The sequence below is a fragment of the Diadema setosum genome, chromosome 3 (genome assembly GCF_964275005.1).
Source record: "Diadema setosum chromosome 3, eeDiaSeto1, whole genome shotgun sequence".
NCBI classification, from domain to species: domain Eukaryota; kingdom Metazoa; phylum Echinodermata; class Echinoidea; order Diadematoida; family Diadematidae; genus Diadema; species Diadema setosum.
In genome coordinates this window covers 7,530,737-7,552,896 of record NC_092687.1, presented here as the reverse complement: position 1 = coordinate 7,552,896, position 22,160 = coordinate 7,530,737, and the positions used below count along the sequence as shown (strand labels likewise).

The window sequence follows — 22,160 nt, the reverse complement described above, 5'->3', positions numbered from 1 at the left end:
TTACCGTCCACCCCACCCGTACATTACCCGTGAACGGATGCTAGCGAGGAGAGCCACCGGCGCGAACGAGCGAGCCCCGCCAGCGCCAACTCCAGGCCGTGACCTCAGCTCACTAGCAGGGTCCTCCTCCACCGTACACGCCCAGCCAAAATAGGGACGTGCGTGCGACGATACTGCTGCAAGAAGGACTGTGGATACAAGTAGAGTACAGCCACATAGACATATGAGTACATTTTGTACTCGTACTCTCACAGTCGGCCGCGGCAAACCCACGTGGCTCTCACAGTCACGTGACACAACAAATTGGCTACTCAGTACTTCCGGATTTGTCTGACAAACAACGCCACTGATAGCAGCTGTATCACAGTATACTGTTATTATTTTCCCCGCCAAAATATTTGCTGAAAATGCATTATTTTGCAGATTCTGCGGACCCCCCTCCCCCGTTTGCCCCTGGCCCTGCCCTTGGTACGGATCGGTACAATACAGGGCCTACTATGTGTAAAATAACGAAACTGTACATAAACTTGAACTGCAGGGATATCAATGGTAGTGGTGGAGATGAGGATTGGGCTTTTCAATGTTTGCGATGATTATGAACCACAGCTACCATTCTGAAAAGAATTCAAAGTTTAGGACCGTATTTGAGGAAAGCCGGTTTTGGAATGGCCGAGACATCCAGCATGCACAACAAAGTAAAACAAAGCGATCTTAAGTAAAAGTGGGTCCCACCTTCTATATTATTGCTCTGTTATTGGTTACCTCAGCCATTTCAAAACCAATCTTCATCAATAAACATTGAATTCCTCTTGGAATTACACCCTCTTCCGTACATCATGAGAGCTTTCTCATTTATCGACTCAAAATGTTAGAAATAATTATGAAGTTAAATCCAAACCAAAATGGTTATAGCCTACCGTCCCTTAAGAAGCTCCAATACACTATTCTTTCACCCCCATGAAATGATAATGTCCTATTTACGTGCCTGTTATTGTTAACAATGCGATGATTCGTGCAGTTCAAATTTGAATGATCACCGAGATAAGGATTCAACAAAGCTCTAGAGTCTTTTCGGTTTAATTTCATCACCATGCGATTCTTGAGTGTCTCCAATTTGTAAACATACAAAAGATATTGTGCCTATGGGCCTATATAAATTAGAAATCTTTAAATATTATTGAATTGATCCATTTTTTTTTCCCGGGACGATATCTGATCCGGTCTTATTTTCTCCAAGGACTCAGGGTTGCGGTTATGGCTAAAATTGGGCATTTAACCCTATAAATTGGTCTTAATTTTCTTCAAGGACTACAAATGGTTAATGCTTGGCACCTCAGGACCTAACAGAGATATAACAGCCTACGTTCAGTTCGAACACCGAATTGCTACAGCAGACTGAATACAGCTTTCGCCTATACCAACCGTCTCAGAATACCATCCCGGGACTATAGGGTTAAAAAGAGGTTGTGATAGATAGGTTTAGCTTGATGCGAGGACTAGGATGAGGATTAAGGTTCTATAGTTTGTGTACGTGGTAGAAATTTGATTTAACGTGCAGACATCTCATTCGAGCAATATGTCGCAGGAACAAAACCAGGGATACCAATATTGAAGATCTGAATATAAGAACGACCCAAGTCCAAAGTTTGGCCAAATTCAGTTTGACGTGGGAAATTGTAGCTTATGCATGGACTCATCTTATGTATAAATGATAAATCCTAATTACCCCCGGAAGTGCCTGAAATGAATGAGGTAAGAATGAAGGACTTGGGTCATTCTTACATTCATATTATAGCGCCCTCTCTCGTCCTTCTCTCAGCTCTATAGCAGAATATCATGTATAATTATGATTCAAAGAACGACCCATTATCACAAGTCATGATTCAAAGAACGACCCAAGTCCATCACACAAAATGGCCTCTCCACAATTAATGTAAATGATCATTGTCATAATATGTTCTAATTTGTATATACAATGTTGCCTTCTCATCACAGTTAAATAGAATATTATTGGACAAGTAAAAAAGATAATAACTATGAAGTTTTTTTAAGTTTACTCGAAATGGTCTTCCATGGACTTGGGTTGTTCTTATATTCAGATACTCAATTACGTGCAATAATTATGTGCATCTACTATGTGCTGATACGAATTTGACCGTGCCAGGCAAATTCTAGACACGTAATTAGCCCTTTTAAGCCCAAGCTATTTTGACCCCCTTCCAGGCCCAAGGGGGGGGGGGGGGGGAGGGGGGGCACATTGTGCCCCTTATATAACTTCTTTATTATCTTGATGTATGACCGTCATATTTGGCACATGGTTAGAGCAACTCATATTCTACATGACCCGACATTTAAAATTTCTCAATGTTATCCACTGAGGGCGCTATTTAACAAAATATAAAGAAATACATAGGAAATATGATCAAATCATATTTTTTCTTTATATTTCTTTATCCCCAGTATAGATATTTCTATTATATATCAATCATTTTCATATTTACCATAAAGGAAAAGCAAGTCAGCCTTCACTATTTGTAATGGTTGAAATTTCTTAAGGTCAACATGTGGGGGCGCTATTCATTACAAAATAAAGAAATATATGAAACCTATTTGATGTGTTGCTTGGAATGAGTACATTATATTGGTATCACATTTCATATATTGAAATTTTGAGTTTGTAGATTGATAATATGATAAACAAATGATATTACAGGCATAGCTTGTAAGAAAATAACATAAAATAAAAGGGTAGTCTTTGAAAAATGCTGTATTTTCAATTATTTCTATTATATCTATTGTTTGATGCCTATGTCGTATAAAAATAAAGGAAATAATAGGAAGAGCATTTCAGGGTAATTCACAACCATTTTTACTTCACATTTTGGTCCTTCAGCAAATTACAGCCAAGGAAACCCCCATTTCATCCATTATTATACTGTTATCAGAAATTGGAACAGAAAATCACGCAAAATCTGACGAACATGGTTGTCAGTTTACGGTTGCCATGGCAACCAGCAATATCGGACAAAGCTAAATTATATATCAAAATGTTTACAATACGATTCTAGGGAAAGTCACCAAATTTGGTTGAAATCGAGTAAAGGGTGTGGGAGTGGCAAACGAAAATATGGTAGGGGCCACAGTGTGTAGGCCTACAGTTTCGGTTGAGACCTAATTTCATGTTTCTCCATAACATTTTTTGGTGAGATAATGAGAAACATCATATGAAAGAGCCGTATGATGTAATTCTATGAGGAATTCCAACATTTATTTGATGAAAATTGATTTTGAAATGGCTGAGATATCCCAAAAAGAGTAATTCTAATAAAGTGTGGGACCCACACTTTATTACAACGATATCGTTTTGTTTTACTTTGTTTTTGGATTATTTAGTCATTCCAAATCCGATTTTCATCAAATTAGCTTTGAATTCCTCTTAAAATGGTATGTTCTGTACTATATCAAAATTGTTTTCTTGGTATATGGCAAAAAGTTCAAAGCTCAATTCTTATCTCCACCAATACTGTACCATCACTTTAAATACAACGGCGTAATAGAGTGGAGTGTAAGTGAATAGAGCACAATATTTTACAATCAGCAAAACTCACAACATAAAATTGGCGATACTCTTGGATGAAGCATTGGGTTGAGCTGAGCCAATTATTGCAATTTTATGTGAAAAAAAAAGGCGTCACCCTACAGGACACAAACTGTGATATCATGTTCAAACAAAATACATGCTGAATTACCTGAAGGAGAAAGGCGCCGCCAAGCGTTGGGCAAGTAAGCTGGCGCATGGTGATCTAGATGCCAGCTATAGCAAGACAATGGTTGTGTATGAAGCCCCCCCCCCCCCTCGTACGGAATTCCTGGATCCACCTCTGAAGTGGCATATAGGTATGGTGAAATGACTGCTTCGATCCGCTCAAACACATCCAGTCGCCTCCAAACAGCAGACAAAGCGTAATATTATTTTCCCGCCAAAATGTCTGCAAGCTTGCATTCGATTTATACCGATGCGATCATTCAAGTTCGAGTGAATTTGAATGATCACCGAGATCATCATTCCAACGGTTATGACTAGTCTCGTCAATACATACGAGTTTCTCGAATAAACGTAAGCCCTATGAAAGGGAAGCTAAAAGCAAAACAAAACACAACAAAAACGTACGGTTAAAGGGACTGTACAGTACTGGTTGAGGTAGGGATTCATGTTTTGAACATTCCCAAGTGAGATAATGAAAAGCCTCTTATGAAATATGAAAGAGCATGTAATTTTAAGAAGGATTCAATGTTTATTTGATGAAAATTGGTTTTCAAATGGCTGAGATATCCTAAAAAGTGCTAATAATAAAAGGCGACATGACACAACTTTATTAGGATCTCTTTGTTTCACCTTGTTTTGGGATATCTCAGCCATTTCAAAACCGAATTTCATCGAATAAACTTTTGATACCCCTTAGAACTGCATGCTCCTTTACATCTCATAGAGTGGTTTCTGAATATCTCGCAAAACGTTAAAAACTCAATCTACACCTCGACCAGTTTACTGTACACACCCTTTAAAGGGATCGTACGTATAGTTTTGGTTGAGACCTTACTAAGTTACTTCTCTTTTCTAACATATCAGGTGAAGTAATGAAAAGCCTATTAATATGACGAGCATTAAAGGCCCAAATCCAAGAGGAATCATTAAAATGTTTCAATTTATGAAAATCGGCTTTGAAATGGCTGTGGTATCCACAACAGAGCGATTACAATAAAAGGTGGGACCCATCTTGTTATTTACCACAATCGCTTTTTTCTATGCTGTGTGTCTCAGCAATTCCAAAACCGATTTTCATCAAATAAACCTTTATTTCCCCTTATACTCTGTTCTATTTTGGTTTCTTGTTATCTCACAAAGCCCTGCATCCTCATCTCTAAACCAATAACAGTGGACCTATTCATTACCGTCTCTTCAGAGCGATTTTTTTTTCTTCCTCCGCGACAAAACTCCGGGTTTTTCTCCAGGGACTAAGGGCCTTATAGGGTCAGGGTTAAGTGAAAAGGGTCATAGGGTTAGGGCAAAGGGTAATATGTTTGTGGCTAGAATTTGGCTTGGCGTGTAGATAATTTCGTGGGAGCTTGTCGCAGTCTCTGAGCGAACGTCATATGGGAACCCAAATGTGCAATGTGCACTGTGCTGATGCGAGCGGCTGACCTGCAGGCAAATTCTCATCAGCATTGTCATTATGTATCAACAAAAAAAAAAAAAAAAAAAATGATCATTCTTGAAGGAGTGAATACAAAAGAGAGTGAATTTAAAGTGATATTGGAGTAAATTTTTGGAGAAAATGTTCCTCTGGTTACAACTCGTTATTCCGGAGGTTCGTTATTCCGAAGGTTCGTACGTTATTCCGAAGGTTCGTTAATCCGAAAATGAAATAGAGTTTGTTATTCCGAAGATTCATTAATCCGAAAATGAAATGAGGTTCGTTATTCCGAAGGTTCGTTAATCCGAAAATGAAACAAAGCTCGTTGTTCCGAAGGTTCGTTACGGACCCTATGCCTCTTCTGATCAACGAACCTTCGGAATAACGAACCCTATTTCATTTTCGGATTAATGAACCTTCGGAATAACGAACCCTATTTAATTCATTTTCGGATAAACGAGCCTTCGGAGTAGCGAACCCTGTTTCATTTTCGGATTAACGAATCTTCGGAATAACGAACCTTCGGAATAACGCCACAAATGTTCGGAATAACGAACCCTTTTTCATTTTTGGATAAACGAACCTCTAGGTGTAGGAAATTTGTGTGCTTCGGATTAACGAACCTTCGGAATAACGAATCTTCGGAATAGGCAGCACCCGTACATTTATTTTCACTCATTTTGGAGTGATCTCAAGAATCACTTATAGAATGTGGAGTGATCCTTGAGGTCACTCCAAAATGAGTGAAAATGAACAATATTAATTCAAAATTAATGCCATCTGCACTCTTAAATACACTCTCTTTTTGTATTCGCTCCTTCAAGTGTTAATATTTTCACCCGATATTTTTTTTTTTTTTTTTTTTTTTTTAAGAGTAGAAACTTTGCTAGAACGTCACGGCAAAACCTAAAAACATATTGAAAACTTTTTTTTTTTTTTTTTTTTTTTAGGTTTAACAATTCTGTTCACTCTCGCATTTGTGGACATTTGCATCTTGGGAATCCCAGATTATTAGTGGCTCACAACTCGGACATAATTACTTGTATATTATGAATAATCACTCCGACAATGAAAAGTCTTCTTAAAGGCTACACTATTCATTATTATTGCTTCTCTATCAGTTTTAGGCCTATAATCACCAACTTACTTTCTATTTTCCACTCTATTCTTCACCTGCTCATTCAATTTCCGCCAAGAGCAAGGATCTGGGTCGCCAGATGGCAGGGCCTATTCTCATGAGGCCCGGGCAGTCGAGAGGCGGCAAGGATATAGGCCCTAATATGGCCGCTCGATCGGCAGCACCTACTGCAGGTGGACATTGCCCTGTAGAAATGAATTGTTTTCTCTATTTTATTTCTTTTTTTTTTTCTTTTTTTTTTGAGGGGGTGTTTGTTCTACTGTGCCACAGCCTATTTCGAGTTCTGAATTTAAAACCTCCATGTGGGAAAACTGCCAGAACACTGGTAATGTTCACACACACACACACACACACACACACACCATCACCATTACCATTACCATTATCATTACCACTACCAGTACTCCCACAACAATCTTCACACGAAGACAATTATCATTTTTATGGTCTAAAGTATGAGACTTCTTTCGGGCATGGACAAAATTAGCACACAACTTCAGAATTACAATAATACTAGTGTTTCATATTATGAAATAAAACAATGAGAACATGATTTCTGTAAATAAACTTTCAGATTAGGACGCTAATTCTAAATGTAAATGTTATTTCTATAATTTCATATTAGATTGATTTGTCAGTTTTATGCAAATTCATATTCCGATCCCCCCCCCCATCACACATGGCATGTTCAATGCAATTAAGCACACAATATACAATTTACAATAATTATTCTCTGTACACGTCGATGTAAATGTAGACTTTAATGATTTTGATAGCTGCAGTTCATCGTATAAATAATATGTCGAAAATAATTTTTTTAAACTATTGATACTTTAAAAAAAAAGAAACAGAATACGGCGGAAAACGTAAATAATTATGTTCCCTTTAACTGTACAGTCTTCTGAAGCAATACATTTAAGCGTCGTTTTAAAGAATACAAACCATAAAACCGCAGAAGCAAACATTTTATTCCTTCTTTTAAATTTTCAATTCGATTCGAACGTTACTTCCAATTTCACAACTCTTATCAAATACAAATATTCAGATGGATTATAAAATTACAAAATAGTAAATATGAGAGCACAAAAGACAAAAACAGAAAAAAAAAGGATACGTAGATTATACGTTTGGAACAAAATCATTTTTGTGATTATTCTGAAGCATAGGGTGTCAAAAAAGTAACAGAAAACCATGCATGTAATAATAATTGTGGTGAACTTATAGATGTAATGTTGTAATGACGGTAATAATGTTGTTTTTGTTTATAATAATGCTGATAATGATAAACGATAATTAATACCGATGATGATGCAGCGATACTAACAGTAGAGCAATGATGAACATGTTATTAAATATTACAGAAGTGACAATCATGAGCAATCGCCATCAAATATTTTGGAGAAAAAAAGAAACCCCAAAGTGGATACTACTTTGTCAGCAAATTATATTATTATTATTATTATTGTTATTATTATTATCATTATTATTATTATTATTATTATTATTATTATTATATTATTTTGTGTATGCGGTTGTGCGCATGTTTGTGTGTGGGTGTGTTGTTGTTGTTGTTGTTGTTGTTTTGCCTTGTCCTTTCTTGTTTTTCTTTCTTCAGCCAATTTACCTCGTTAGTTCCATTAGTTCAGTACAATATTGTGATTAGATATTGTTCAAGTGGGAGCTGCATAATACAGCTTCTCAGTGCTAGCAGTCACCTCCATTTTAGGCTGCAAATTTTCTTTCATAACATAAATTCTACAGTGCATGACTGCACTATTTCATTGCGTATTATTTCAACTTATAACGTGAAATACAAGTTTCTTTTATTTATTATAACTATGCACTAGCAAATGATTATTATGTTATATTAATGCTTTGCTGGGAATAAAATACATGAAATGAAGGGGGTGTGAACTGCATGGGTACACATGCAGCTGTAATTATTGTAGAGACAACAGAGAGCGCTTCATTTTTTTTTTTCTAGGACTTCTTACAATCAGCCAGGAATGACAGCAAATAACTCTTGCTTGCGATTACTGCACCTCCGTCAAAACATGGACTGAAGAGCACTTGAAAAATAGCCAGGCAAAATGTAATAACATCATTATGTAGGTACATAATTATGTATATTATCAGTATACTTCGATAAATTGGCTAAAGGGGGGGGGGGGATATATGTATATTCTCCTCCACATGTCAATACAAATAATATAGTCCATACATTGATACGTTATTTCAACTGTTTTCATAGTGACTTTGAGTGGAAAATAAGCATATAATATACCTCAAATACAAAACGATGAATTTCAAAAGAAAGTCAGCCATGTCCTTCATCCATTGCACATGATCAGATTGCAACTCACTGTGAACAGGCTTAATTAAAGCTGATTGCACATTACAAGACGTTGAAGTAAAGCATTGCACATGTATTTCACTGTTTGGTTACAGGCATTGATGATAGTGCCTCTGAATCTTTGGCTAAGACGCTGAAGTTGCACTTTGTAATTTGAAGAATGGATGATGCGTTGGGCCTATCACATCGGATAGTGCCTTCGTCAATTAAGCTTGGTGACCCTGGCATCACCCAATAAACACCGGCAGTAATATTCTTCGCAGCGACATGTCTTCACTTCACGGCACAAGTGGTTAAATTATCTATTCCCCCTTTTTCCATTAGGTGTCACTGAGTGTCACTGTCAAATCACGTCACCATGGAAACGACCAGGGTTTCTAGAATGATGAGCAAAACTGCAGGCGCGCATGACGAAATCAGACTCTGTTTTATGCAGCTGTCTGCACTTCCCTTTCCCACCTCTCCGATGCTGATCTCAAGGTGGCGCACTCCACGTTCAACGGTGGCTATTTTCAGGGTGGTCAGGACGGGATTGTAGGCGATGGCTGGATGTTTGGTGTTGATCATGTTTGACAAAGTGTAGAGCTGGCTGTAACAAGAGTCCTGGACCAGGGAAGAATGACTGAACATGAAGACCCTGATCCCAAGAGTGATTAAATACCATTTTATACATTTCAAAGTAAGTATGAGGTCAGATAAAGCAAAATAAACCCGTTTTAAGGATGCCTACCTTGGCACATTACAAGAAACATTTTGTTGAGATTACACTTTAAAATATCTCGCTACTTTTCCCCTTTCTGCAGAGCAAATTGCAAGTAAACGTATCAAATTAAGAAAAAAAAAAAAGTCCCACCTTTCTGCTTTTCATATGTTATATTATAACAATACATTATTATTAGACCAACCTGCAGATCGGCTATTAAGATCAAGCAGCCTGAAACTGGGGGTTTTAAACAATGATAGAGTATTATGAATTGTTATAACCCGTAATAACTTTGTATGATAGTCATATCTTGTAAAATGTGCTTATGAAACAGAAATGCAATATTAATGGTATATACATAATATGATACAAATCATGCGTAATTTTACAGCAGGATTGTATTCGATTTATCGTTATCTCCTCAACGCAGTACAAAGACATAATGATTATCTTCTTTTTTTTTCCACTAATAATACCCCAACATTATATCATTCAATGTTATTTTTTCTTGAATATCAATTGAACAGTAAAGGTTGTATTCGTCATTATTGCTTGACAGTGTTGACAATCATCAATTTCATGATTTCAGGACCCTTAGAATCTCAAGAACAGCTTTTTACGGCCACAATTTATGTCACATTAAAAAAGGGTAAAATTGACTCTAAAGTTAAGTACAAATTAGTGAAGTATGTGGACGATCTGATATAACATCATTTACAGGACACATCGATTGAGAACAGAAGTAAAATCTATGCTCGGCAAAAGATGTTACACGTTTCGAAATGTGAAATATTCATGCAATTACAAACTGGACAGATCCCTCTGGAGTAACTAAGAAATGCAATAGTTATTTTAACCAACAGGATGGGTGTATGTTTTCCCCATTTTTTTTCTTTCCTTTATCCCCCTCCCCCGTTTATACAGCTTAACCTGGTTTTGATTTTCCAAGGATCATGATGACGGGTTAAACAACGATACAATACAAATCAAAGCAAACAAACAAACAAACAAACAATGAATTAAAAAACCAAAGTCTTCACTGTACAGAGCTGCTGAAAAAATAGAAATAAAAACTTCATTATTGTATTTTTCATACGTGCACAAGTCATTGTGTTTGCTCTCCTTTGCACTAAACTAAACATTAAACACTTTAGTTGAAGAGAATAATTTAATTCGGTATAAGATTAAACACACACTCATACACACACACACACACACACACACACACAGACAAACAAATCTGTAAAATCAAAAGGGCTATCCAAGACAACGTAACTGATGCACAAAAATTATAACCATATCACCATACTGATTCTAACGAATTTGGTAGCAACAATGATAATAAAAACTTATCATAATGTTATAAAATTTAAACATACCATTTGACTTTCCACATAGTATACCGATATCAGGAGTGTGTTGTCAGTGTTTTCCAAAAGCTGCAATTGACACGGACTCTAAAATAAGATATAAAATGAGATTAAAGTCAATTGTTCTCATTTTTGCTGTCTTAAACGGACTGTGCAGCATTGGTTAAGGTGGGCATTCAGCTTATAACGTTTTGCGAGGTATATAGAGACCACATTATATGAAATGTTAAACAAAACAAACAAATGTACGACTCTGGAATTCTTTCAACGAAAGTATATAGTATTTTCATACATAAATGTAAAGTAAAACACAAGTATAGATACAAAAACAATCAGATGCATACCATGATTTCATAAAATAAATGTAGTTTTTTCAGCTTCTTTTTAGAGCAACCCTTTTCCATTTCTACTATCAGATTTTTTTTTTTGGTTTTTTTATGAGGTCTCGATAACTTCTTCAAAAACAAATCTCTTTACACACTCTTAACTTTCACCTGTAGTAAAATTTCCCTGAAGCGTTTGCTTTGAAAGTTTTCTGGTCCTATTAATGAAGTGTGTCTACATGTGAGAAATATTTCAATTTGATTTGATTATCCCTTTATAGTGTATAAAATAATTCACAAAGCAGCAGCACCACTAGGAATAAACCCTATTTTAAATCAAAAAGTCGCTTTTCTCACTTAACATTTTTTTTTTTTGGGGGGGGGGGCGTGGGGGTTGCAAAAAAAAAATGTACTGTCTTATCATTATTGGCATGAGTTATCTTAAAAACTCGTCTTGATTAGTGATATGAAAATAACAAGGAAGCGTCATCTTTTCTGTAACATATCACTGTGTCGCATATACTAGTACCTGAAAACGATGGTCAAGTATTATCTGCAGGCGAGCGATAACAATGCCGTCAGTGGTTGGTTCGTCCAGCTGTGAGCTCAGCTGATATCTCATGTGACTGTCAACGGCAATACTTATACTAGGAAATACTTGGAGAGAAAAAAAATAATGTAACATATTGAAAATGTACAGCATTAGCTCTTAATCTCAGTCTCTCTCTCTCTCTCTCACTTTCTATATTTATTTACTTTTTGATCTCAATCTCAATCTTAATACCTGTACATACATATTATAATTTAATTATACATAATACAAAAGGTTTATCCATTTGTTTTTATTCATTCTGTAGGAAGATTAACGAGAAAACAAATAAAAAGTTTTTATCTTGTATAGATTTTCCGCGCACAATTGTAAATTGCATAACAGAAATAGGAAAAAATAACATGCGAAGTTTAAATGCAAAAATAGATGAACCATTTTTTCTCAACTTGAGATATTTGAGACTGAAGCTGGTAAAAAAAAACCAAAAAAAAAAAAACCAACAACAGTAAGATTCAAGTGGTAATTTACACGATATCTTCAAAAGTATTTGTTGTAATATAGCGAGGACTATATCTTTGAAAAGATTTAAATTTATCTTTTCTTTATGATAATGACCTTTCTCCAAAAAAAAAAAAAAAATGACAATGGTACACGGTGTATTAATTGTCCTTTGCATTCAAAGTTTTCAAAATATATTTTGTCTACCTCCCGTTTCTGATTACATACTCCTGGATTAAGCTTCTTTTGTTCAATTTTCGTCATCTGAATTCTCTGTCTTCTAAAAAAAAAATGTCAACACTTTGAAGAGGCTATGGGACTGCTAAATAAATGGACATAATATATAATTATGTATACATATTAACATACATGCACAATACAAACTCCTATGTAATTGTAATGACTTATTATTGTCATGGCGTATTATGGAATATCTTAAATTCATTAAATTTATGCTCATTTATATATTTTTTTTCTCCAAATTGTAACATGTTATCTGTACTACTGAGTAATGTATTTATACTTGCTGGGAATAATCAATGTTAATGAACTGAACTCTGACCTGACATAAAAATCCCACCACAGAAATCACAAAAATTTGGTTATGAAGGATGAAATGAATCAAATTACTTAGTGTAAATAATGTCAAAATATAAAGCTTTGCATTAACTCGTCATACAATCATTGCAAAAACACATAAAGAAGGACAATATTCTATTTTGACGCAAGCCAGAGAGCCAAACACAACATTCAAATAACAGACATAATTATACAGAAATATTGCAGCTTAACAGTAAGGAGATAAGTCATCACTAACCAAGTAGAAAAGAAGAAAAGAAGAAAAGATGTATATGATGTCTTACCTAACTGATTTTGTGTGTTTGAGGCCGAAGTATATCTGGCTGTACAGAGCACGTTTCCAGACACACAGACACAATAACCACGTGACGGGTGGGAGAAAAGGTCGCCGTGGTCTATTCGAGAAACGAAATTGACAAATATTCATGGAGACATACATAATTATGCATACAGACACGTGCAAAAAAACGACACAAAACAAAGACAAAATTACGCGGTAATGATATCATGCCAAATGTCATTCAATTTCCGGTTGAAGTATTTTAAAAATTCTAGGAAATTCAATGATCCTTAAGTTGGCAGTACATCAGGCCTATGGCGGGGGGGGGGGGCAGATATGTAGAGGCCTACTGTTGTAGGTAAGTCTCCCCCCCCCCCCCCGTTAGATTACTTGATACACACGTGTCATTGAAGAGTTCCATTCCATCTTATCTTATAATACGGGGTAATATTCAGAGTTGCCAATTTAATGATGTCAAGGTAAAACACTGATCTCTCTATACAGGAGAGATATCTCATTGGCCCCATTCGCCGCCACTTCACGAGACCACGTGATGTTGTGAACTCCGTAAAAAAAAAAAAAAAAAAAAAAAAAAAAAAAAAAAAAAAAAAAATGGGCGATATACGTGGTAAGATGGTGGCAAGGTGTCTTCAAAGTGATTGGCCCATGAGATATCCAGATACATGTTACAGAGATAGGTGGTGCAACTGTATGCATTTCTGCTGCCAAGATATGGACATTTTCCTTCGTTCACCTACAAAGGGATGGGTAAGTCAGTCCAGTTAGAAGAATTATCACTTTTTCCCCCTTTTAGTTCGTAGTCATCTATTGCAAAATTTCTGGTTTTGTACAGCGCAAGACGACTGCTTGTTAAAATTGCATGCGAAACTAACTGTATTCGATGTGGTTCACCGTGCACGACACGGGCTCTTGACAAGGCTGCGAGACACAGTTCTCCAGGTTCCCGTTGAGGCACCGACAGAGAGAGAAACACGTGGGACTAAGCGGCTCCTACAAAGAGGCAATAATACATGGTCATTATCACTCTTCTTCCACATGCAGTTCATTATCTATGGTATGTTTCTGTTTTTTTTTTTCTTTGTGCAATTTTCTTTTACTTTTAATGGCCACAAGAAAATAAATGAAGAATATTATGCATCCTTTAATTTGAATTTCGCTTAATAAAGTCAAAATTATAACGGTGCTGTCACAATTAAGAGAATGCACTGTTTCTATCCTATAAAACATATTCATTCGATGAAATATTTTGTTAATTTATTATTTTGATTTGCATTTCTCACATGTTTTATTAATATGATTTATGAAATGTAAGTTTTGTATCATTTTGTACCATTTTGTATTTTTTGTATTTGTATTTTGATTTGTTTTCATTTTGTATTTTGTTGGATAGAAATGAAACACAATTGGGTTGAATTGAATTGAGTAACGCAGAAATTGAACTAAGATCAGCAATCAAAAGATGCCTAAACATTAAAACTATAACGTTGTGTTTATAATCACTTACCAAGACCTGGCTCCCTGACTGGACAGTAAATCGATGTCCATTGGTTTTATTCGCATTAAGACTGCACGCTGTATAACAAAGAGAAATGAAATAAATTTCAAGATAGCAACAGTAATACGAATATGACTACAATCAGTCATTTTATTCCTTCTGAAATTCGAAGTTTAAAGTTTATGCACCTTTTACGAAAGCTGTAAAAACAATCTTGCTCTTTGTATATCAGTAGTTTCACTGTCATTGTTAGTGTATTATATAATCGAAATTATTTCGTAGAAATATCGTAGCATTCATTTAACGTAATCATGTAACAGACCACGACCTGTATAGACTGTTCACCTACCTACTTTGCCAAGCCTTGCTGATCTGTGATCCTGGTGAACTAAATTTGTGTTAACCTTTAGCTAAGGCAGACAGACCCTTCCTTCCCTTTTCCTTTTTACTATCTACTCTCTATACATGAGTCATCCCTCCCTCCTATTTTTTTTCCAGTTATAAATCATGTACGAGGGTGGTACTAAAATCAAGCGACGTTTTAAGCAGTAGCCCTTCTTTATTATTCATTTTATTCCTGACACGTTTTGTTGTACATTGTATAAAGGCAATGAAGAAAAAAAAATGTTGTTATTAACTAATGTTAATGTACATGTATGTGCATGGCACCAACAACGTTTGTATACAATGACAATACAGGAACCAGTAAATCAAATCAAATCAAATCAAATCAAATCAGATCAAATTAAATCATATATATATAAAATGTGACCGTACATCACAAAACCTACAAAAATTTGTTCACCCCGATTCTACGTAAGGACACAAAGTATATAGGTGAAATGGGCCAGATTTTTGTTTATTTGTGTTTTTGTTGTTGTTGTTTTTTATCATTGTGCTCAATTTTATCTATTTAGCGTTATGATATACTTTGGAAAAACATTCATTGTGGTTTAATGTTTAGTATGAAAATAGAATTTTCTATGAAGTGTTTACATGCAAAAGAGAAAAAAACAACAACAAACAAACAAAAACCTTACGTCCGTATTTTTTTTTTCAACATGAGATATTTGACATTGAAGCTGCCAAAAATAAATTCAATTGATTTTTTATTTTTGATAATTCATGTATTTGCAAAGAAAGATCCTTGTCATATAACGAGTGCATGCAGTGTCTCTGAAAAAAAAAAAATGCGTTCTTCCGGTTGGGTTTGCGTTCAAACTTCTCATACATAATACCCACGAATATTATAATAATATAACTCATATCGTATTCATATTATATTCATATTTTTTTTTAACTTATATATTTTTATAACTTTATAACAACGCTTATTCCGCCGATTTATTACGCCTCTTATGCAAATTAGGCCCTCGTGACGTAAAATGACGCGATTTCTTCCCCGGAGTCTATTGTCAAAGGTAATATAACTTATTCCCCGGAATAACTATTCCGCGGAATAGTTATTCAAGCTTTGAGAATTTGGGCCATTGTGTACCTGTGATATATTTAATGTTTATTTTTTGTGATATCCACTGTACAAAGAATTTCGAGTGTGGGCTATAAAGTAATCAAATAATCAATATATTATTGTACATGCTTGTTGTGCACATAAATAATTAATAATGTGATTTGCATCACATACAAAACCAAAGAAAAGAAAATAAACAAGATAGATCTCTACCTAAGGTGAGTTTCTGGTTAAATCCAGCTGAAATATAATTTATCAACACCTGATATTCCTATTCAACTAGAATTGATAATAATATTGATATGTACAAGAGTAAGGTTTGAAGAAGGGGGCTTTAAAGCTATGGGTCTTTCAAATGTCTCAAAACAACGATCGATTGTTGCAAGCATTATCAGAAACGTTTTACACTTATTAATGTAAATTTTCGAAAGAATTGCTGATTCTAGATTTTCTGCAGTTTTTTTTTTTCTGTAGTTTTTGGAAGCACTTTTGACATACCTAGTAAGTTAAATAGGGAAAACACGCTTGAAAAACAGATGGCGTTGAAAAAGAATCAGATCAAACGTAAAAAAAAAAATGATGGAATTCAATCCATCTATTTGATTTCAGAATTGCAAATTTTGATACCTTGAAATGATACATTTTCACCAAAGACTATAAAAATGAATGATTAGCCGAATCGACCTCACATGCGTATGTGTATTTTCATCTTTACCGGACAAGGTGACTGGTGAGACCTTTTCTTTTGGCGTTTTTTTTTTTTTTAATATATATACAGGGTTATGTAAAATATGTCAATATATCTTCATCTTTATCTGTATCTATTTACAGATATACAGTATCTGTATGTTTATATATATAATATACACACTATTTATATATCTATATGAATATATTGATATGCTATATGGAGGATTTTGAACGCAAAACAGATAAAGGCAATTTCAAAGTTTTTTTCTTTTCTTTTTACGGTAGGTCATGATTAAGTACGATAAAAAGTAAATTCTTCCAGTAATACTGTAAGAATTGAATATTCTTAAGAATGTATGAAATATCACACACAATTTAATCTGTTTTCTTTGTTTTCAGTACCTCCAATCTCAAATAATTTATGTCAAATTGATTAGAATGAATATATCGATTTTGGCATATGCGTAGATTTGTGTAATTATATATACACATATACAAATATAATATGTATATTTTCATATATATATATATATATTCATATGTAATATAATACGTGTGTGTGTGTGTGTGTGTGTGTGCTTGTGTGACGTGTGCGTATGTTTGTGTACATCACGCACTGCAGCATTCGTCAACAATTCTATTTGCATAATATATTGACTGCAGTCAATCCGCAGTTGATATCTATGCTTGATTATCTTATTGTCTTTTCAATTAATTTGCATACTATCAAAGATTGACAAGCCTGCCTGTTGAGAGTTTTTCGCATTGAGTACCTTTAGCTATGTTTAGCAAAATTTCAAGGAAATTGATTCACTGATTGCATATTACATGCACATAAATTTATCTTAAAATACACAATCATACACACCACATGCAGAGATTGTACACTTTAATACTCACACTCGCACGTAACACGCACACTCACGTTCACTCATACAAAAATGGAATATAAGGAAAAGACAGATACACTGGATCTCATTTTGTATGATTTTGTATTTCTTTTCTTTTTCTTTGTTGTCGGGTCGCACAATCCATATTTCTCTTATCTATTAAAACATGGATCGTCATAAGTTATTTTGGTCCTCCCAAAATATTTTAAGCTGCTTTTACATGTCTACCTTATCATAAGTCCAGCAGAATATGTTTAAATTCTATCTAATTTGATACTCATTTCTCTTTTAGGGATTTTAGTTAATGTATAAAACGCTATGGTGATTCAAAGCACACGATGAGTTACTATACCCTTTCTCTCCAATCTACGGCATCCCCCACAGACTTCATACAGAAACCACAGATTGTCGAATCAATTGCAAAGTTGCAAACTTTAAAAGAGGTCATAGTATCCCATATCATTATGCGAACATCACATTATGTAATGTTCACTCAAACTATGTGGCCGTCACAACCGTTTGTATCACTTCTTCGCAGATAGATTATGTAACAATAATACGTTTTGATACGGAATACTACCCCACAGCCCGTAAAAATATGAAATCCTCCCGAATCAATTATTATCATTGATTTGTATAACCATCATAATCATTATCATTATCACTGGTATTAATATCATAAATCATTAGTATTATTACCCTAAAATACATAACTACATTAATGTAATGAATTAATAGATCATTTTTCCTTAAAAAAGTAAACGTGTTAATTCGACATTGCCTTATTCACAACTTTGAAGTTAAACAGATGACCGTTTTTTTTTTTTCGTTTTGACTAGGTATATTTACTAAATTTGAAATTATTTAATCAAGAATCAGTCATAAATATCTACAAGGATTTGCTCAAAGAGAAATTCCGGACTGGTTGAAAGATGTCAGAAAAAAAAAAAACAAATAAAATTGTATCAGAGTCTGATTGAATTCAGGGAGTTTATGAGGTTAAGAAATTTCGCCATCCGTAATCACGTAATCATTTTGTTGAGAGTATAGTGTGACACCGAGGAAAACTCTGTATCGTACGAAGCACGTCCGGACAGAGTGTCCTGCAAATCAATTTTATCGTGAAATCTCATTGGTAAAACATCTTGCCCTCCACAGTATCAAGTGCGTGCTCATTTACAATTTTCTCGCCGGGCAGTTTCTCGGCTCATCGATCAATTTTGGCTGATGTAGGTTTGTCTCTCTTTCGTTCCTTCACAGTTCTGATTGCAGAAGACGATATTTTCGCATATTTAGGTGAGGCATGGACATGTTTGTTCAGTTTTGTTTGTTCTTTTTTGTTTCCTTTGTTCGTTCTTAGAGGAAGAAGCAGTGACGACTTGGAAAAGTTTTCGCTGCATAAAGTCGTCGTTGCGACAAGGCTAAATTTTTTGGTCATAGAAGCTTCAAAAATATGCTCTAGTTTGGACGCGTCCATCATACAATGAATGTCTAAACACAGTGGATGCTCTCGAAGTATTTTCCTTCAGTGATTAAACAAGAAGATTAAGTCTCGACTAACGTTGGACTGGCAATTGATGATTCCTGGAGATTCAAAGAGCTGTCAGGGCTGAACTGGTGTCAGACACGATCACGAACTACTGTGTTGACGTCAGTAGTAACTGGTCGGCTCACTAGAAGTGGCGGTGTTTTCGATTCTTCTCGAAGCCCAGGATTATACACCTCAGAATGAGTCGGTTTGACAGCCGAATGTCCGATGGTGCTCTAAGGCACGGCGAGACGGGCGGTGTAGGTAACGGGTCGTCGACTTCCAAGGGGTGCTGCGTCGTAGAAACTGTGGAACTGCTCGCCACATCGGCATTTTCTTCTCGAGTCACGTCAACGTCGATGCCGACGTGCTGATGGGGGAGCGGTGTGCGGTGGTAGGTAGGCGGGCCATCGTCTTCTTCGACTGGTGGTTCCGGTTCGGGTTGCGGTGTAGTGCAAATGGTTGTGGCAAACGAAATCGCTGTTGTGTTAACGGCGTCAGGAGAGCTATCATCATTTTCTGACAACAGGTGAAAAACACACCTGGTTTATACTTTCCATGAATGTCCCTGCGGGCCCTTGAAATTAAGCGCGGGAAACGTTCATAAAGTTCCTGTGCATGTGCATAGATGGTGCGTAGTGCCTTACATACGGAGATTACGTGCTCAATTTCAGTGCTGTTGTTTTATTCAATGAATCAAAACGTCGATGAGTGTGAGTTGCGTGTGGCACATCATTACTGAGTGGAAACAATTAGGAGCTTCAAGCTCCTTGGTGACACAGACAAAGGTGGCATGCTATATGAGTTCTTTATGGCCGGTGACGTAAAACTGTGACGATTCCGTTGATTTGACAGCACCTTAATAATTCAACGTGTCGCAATCACTCACACCCTTGTAACGCTATTTCCGGTAACATTTTAATGTACTGGATTAAAGGTGGAATACGTGATCACCCTCTCACTTTTTTTTTAATTTCATTCGTATGTCTGCATGCGTGCTGTGGAATTTTTGAACGAAATGTGGCATTACGATTTTAAGCATAACCTGTGCTGTGGAATTTTTGAACGAAATGTGGCATTAGGATTTAAAGCACAGCGCATACATGCGTACCCTGACTCGCTTTCGCATCGCATGCTTTTGCATTATTTGCCTTCAATTCTGCTTTTACCAGTGTCAAATTGCTTGTACACGTTGTCCACAACATGCTGTGCTCAAGATCCCTATAGGGTGTAGAGTAAGAGGAATCTGACCCACGGCTGATGATGCACACGCGAACTCGACATAATGGAAAACACCGAAGTGATCAACGGGGGAGTGTGTCCGTGCGAATTTCAGCATCATTAAGTATACATTTATGAGTGCAAAACAGTTGTGCATGAAAGACGTTTATAGCTTATAGCAAAAAAAAAAAAAAAAGAGAGAAGCAAGCAAACGTCTGTTTTGTTGATGTCAAACGTAGTTGTAGCTTTTACCACATTTGCATATAGTTTACTCTATAAAGTGTAAAAAAAAAAACAAAAAAAAAAACGCCAGCAAGGGTATTAAGGAAAACAATTCTTGTGTTACGCATTATAGGCAGAGAGTGTTAAACAACAGGTCGATTAATAGTGAAAGTTTTTTTTTTTTTACTTTACTCTTATTGAGGGTGCATCTTGTAACGTCTGGGAAATGTTTTTCTTGTAGGAATCGGACAAGATCTCAATAACAAAAAATTACCAAGAATTAACACACCAGACAATACATGAACGAGGCATTTGATTAAAAAAAAAAGGATTATGGTAAATAAAATGTTCCTTGTTTTTGTTGGGAAGGCGGCGAATATTAAAGAAGCAGAACATTTCCAAAGAGGGTCCTCCGGTTCATCTATTACCTAGCTCACAGCTCGTGAACATTCAATATTCCAGGGGACAAACAACAAAACAAGTAAGACAAACAAAAGCAAAACAATTGACAATCAGCAAAACGAGCACAACAAACAAAAGGCAAACAAACAATCATCAACACCAAAAATTGTTTTCTAAGAGGGTCACATTTGTTGCTTCTGCACACTCTGAGACCTCAGATTTTGATTGCCGTAGAGTAAGAAGCAACATCATCATGAATAATCTGCTCTGGAAAATGAAGAGTGCATGGTTTTGGAAGGAAGGGGATCAAGCCGAGGATTCGGTCATGTGATACAGTGTGGAGATATTGTAACGCGACACAACAGGTCAACCAACTATTCAGAGATGAATATAAGTGGTGAAAGAGTACAAATGAACTTACCTGTTGGAGCTACCTCCACCATGTCAGTGGGTGGGACTGAGGAGAAGTACTCCTTGGTGGCCCTTTCTAAAAATAACGAGCATGCAAAGTTCTTAGGTTACTTTTAGAAGTGTATAATTTTCACTTGTTTATATGTTTGGGTTTTGACGGCATTAAAGTTCTCTGATAGAAAAGTAGGGTTTTTGGCATTTTTGTGAGGAAACGCTGAAAATATCGTTAAGCCAAACAGTCATATCTCATAGCTAATTGCTCATATCTAATTGCACTTTAAAAGCAGTCTTTGCAGACATATTTATTGAAACTCACTCAAGAGTTTGTACATCCTGATTTGCCCAAAGACTTTTGCTTCCAGCGAGGAAATAAATGCTTGATTTCGAAAAAAAAAAAGACGACAAAGTACAATTTGATTTCATGAAATCATAAAAAAAAGTCCACCTGATGTCCACCTGACTGCTGAATGGCGAAAGTCGACGAACTGGTCGGAGGTCACCATTATAGTCTCTTTTCATAATCAGTGTTTCAGCCAGTGAAGCACATACCCAAAAATGGGAAGAAAAGTGACAATAAGGTTCAACCACGCACTTCTCTCTTACCAGGTAAACATAGTCATAGTCGTGGCAGTCTTTATCGCTTGTAGAAATTATATTTAGGCCTATTGTAACACCATATCAAAATGTAATCGAAATAATCATACAAAATTATAACAACTTCTATTCTAAAATAGCACAACCTAGCAACCTGGCATATTTCAAATACTTTAGAATAATTATGTGATAATGATATAATATAATAATAATAATAATAATAAAT

General features: G+C 35.7%; 1 protein-coding gene across 1 annotated transcript in view; it reads right to left on the bottom strand.

Moving 5' to 3' along the window:
* The window catches only part of LOC140226703 (uncharacterized), a 35,082-nt gene continuing 12,922 nt past the window's right edge, over positions 1-22,160 (bottom strand). Inside the window, exons 8-16 of the mRNA XM_072307143.1 lie at positions 21,351-21,416; positions 19,231-19,603; positions 14,515-14,575; positions 13,883-14,000; positions 12,994-13,104; positions 11,612-11,739; positions 10,769-10,846; positions 9,133-9,289; positions 1-188 (exon numbers count right to left, since the gene is read on the bottom strand). Coding sequence (XP_072163244.1) covers positions 1-188; positions 9,133-9,289; positions 10,769-10,846; positions 11,612-11,739; positions 12,994-13,104; positions 13,883-14,000; positions 14,515-14,575; positions 19,231-19,603; positions 21,351-21,416 — 1,280 coding nt within the window. The remainder of the gene's footprint in view (positions 189-9,132; positions 9,290-10,768; positions 10,847-11,611; positions 11,740-12,993; positions 13,105-13,882; positions 14,001-14,514; positions 14,576-19,230; positions 19,604-21,350; positions 21,417-22,160) is intronic.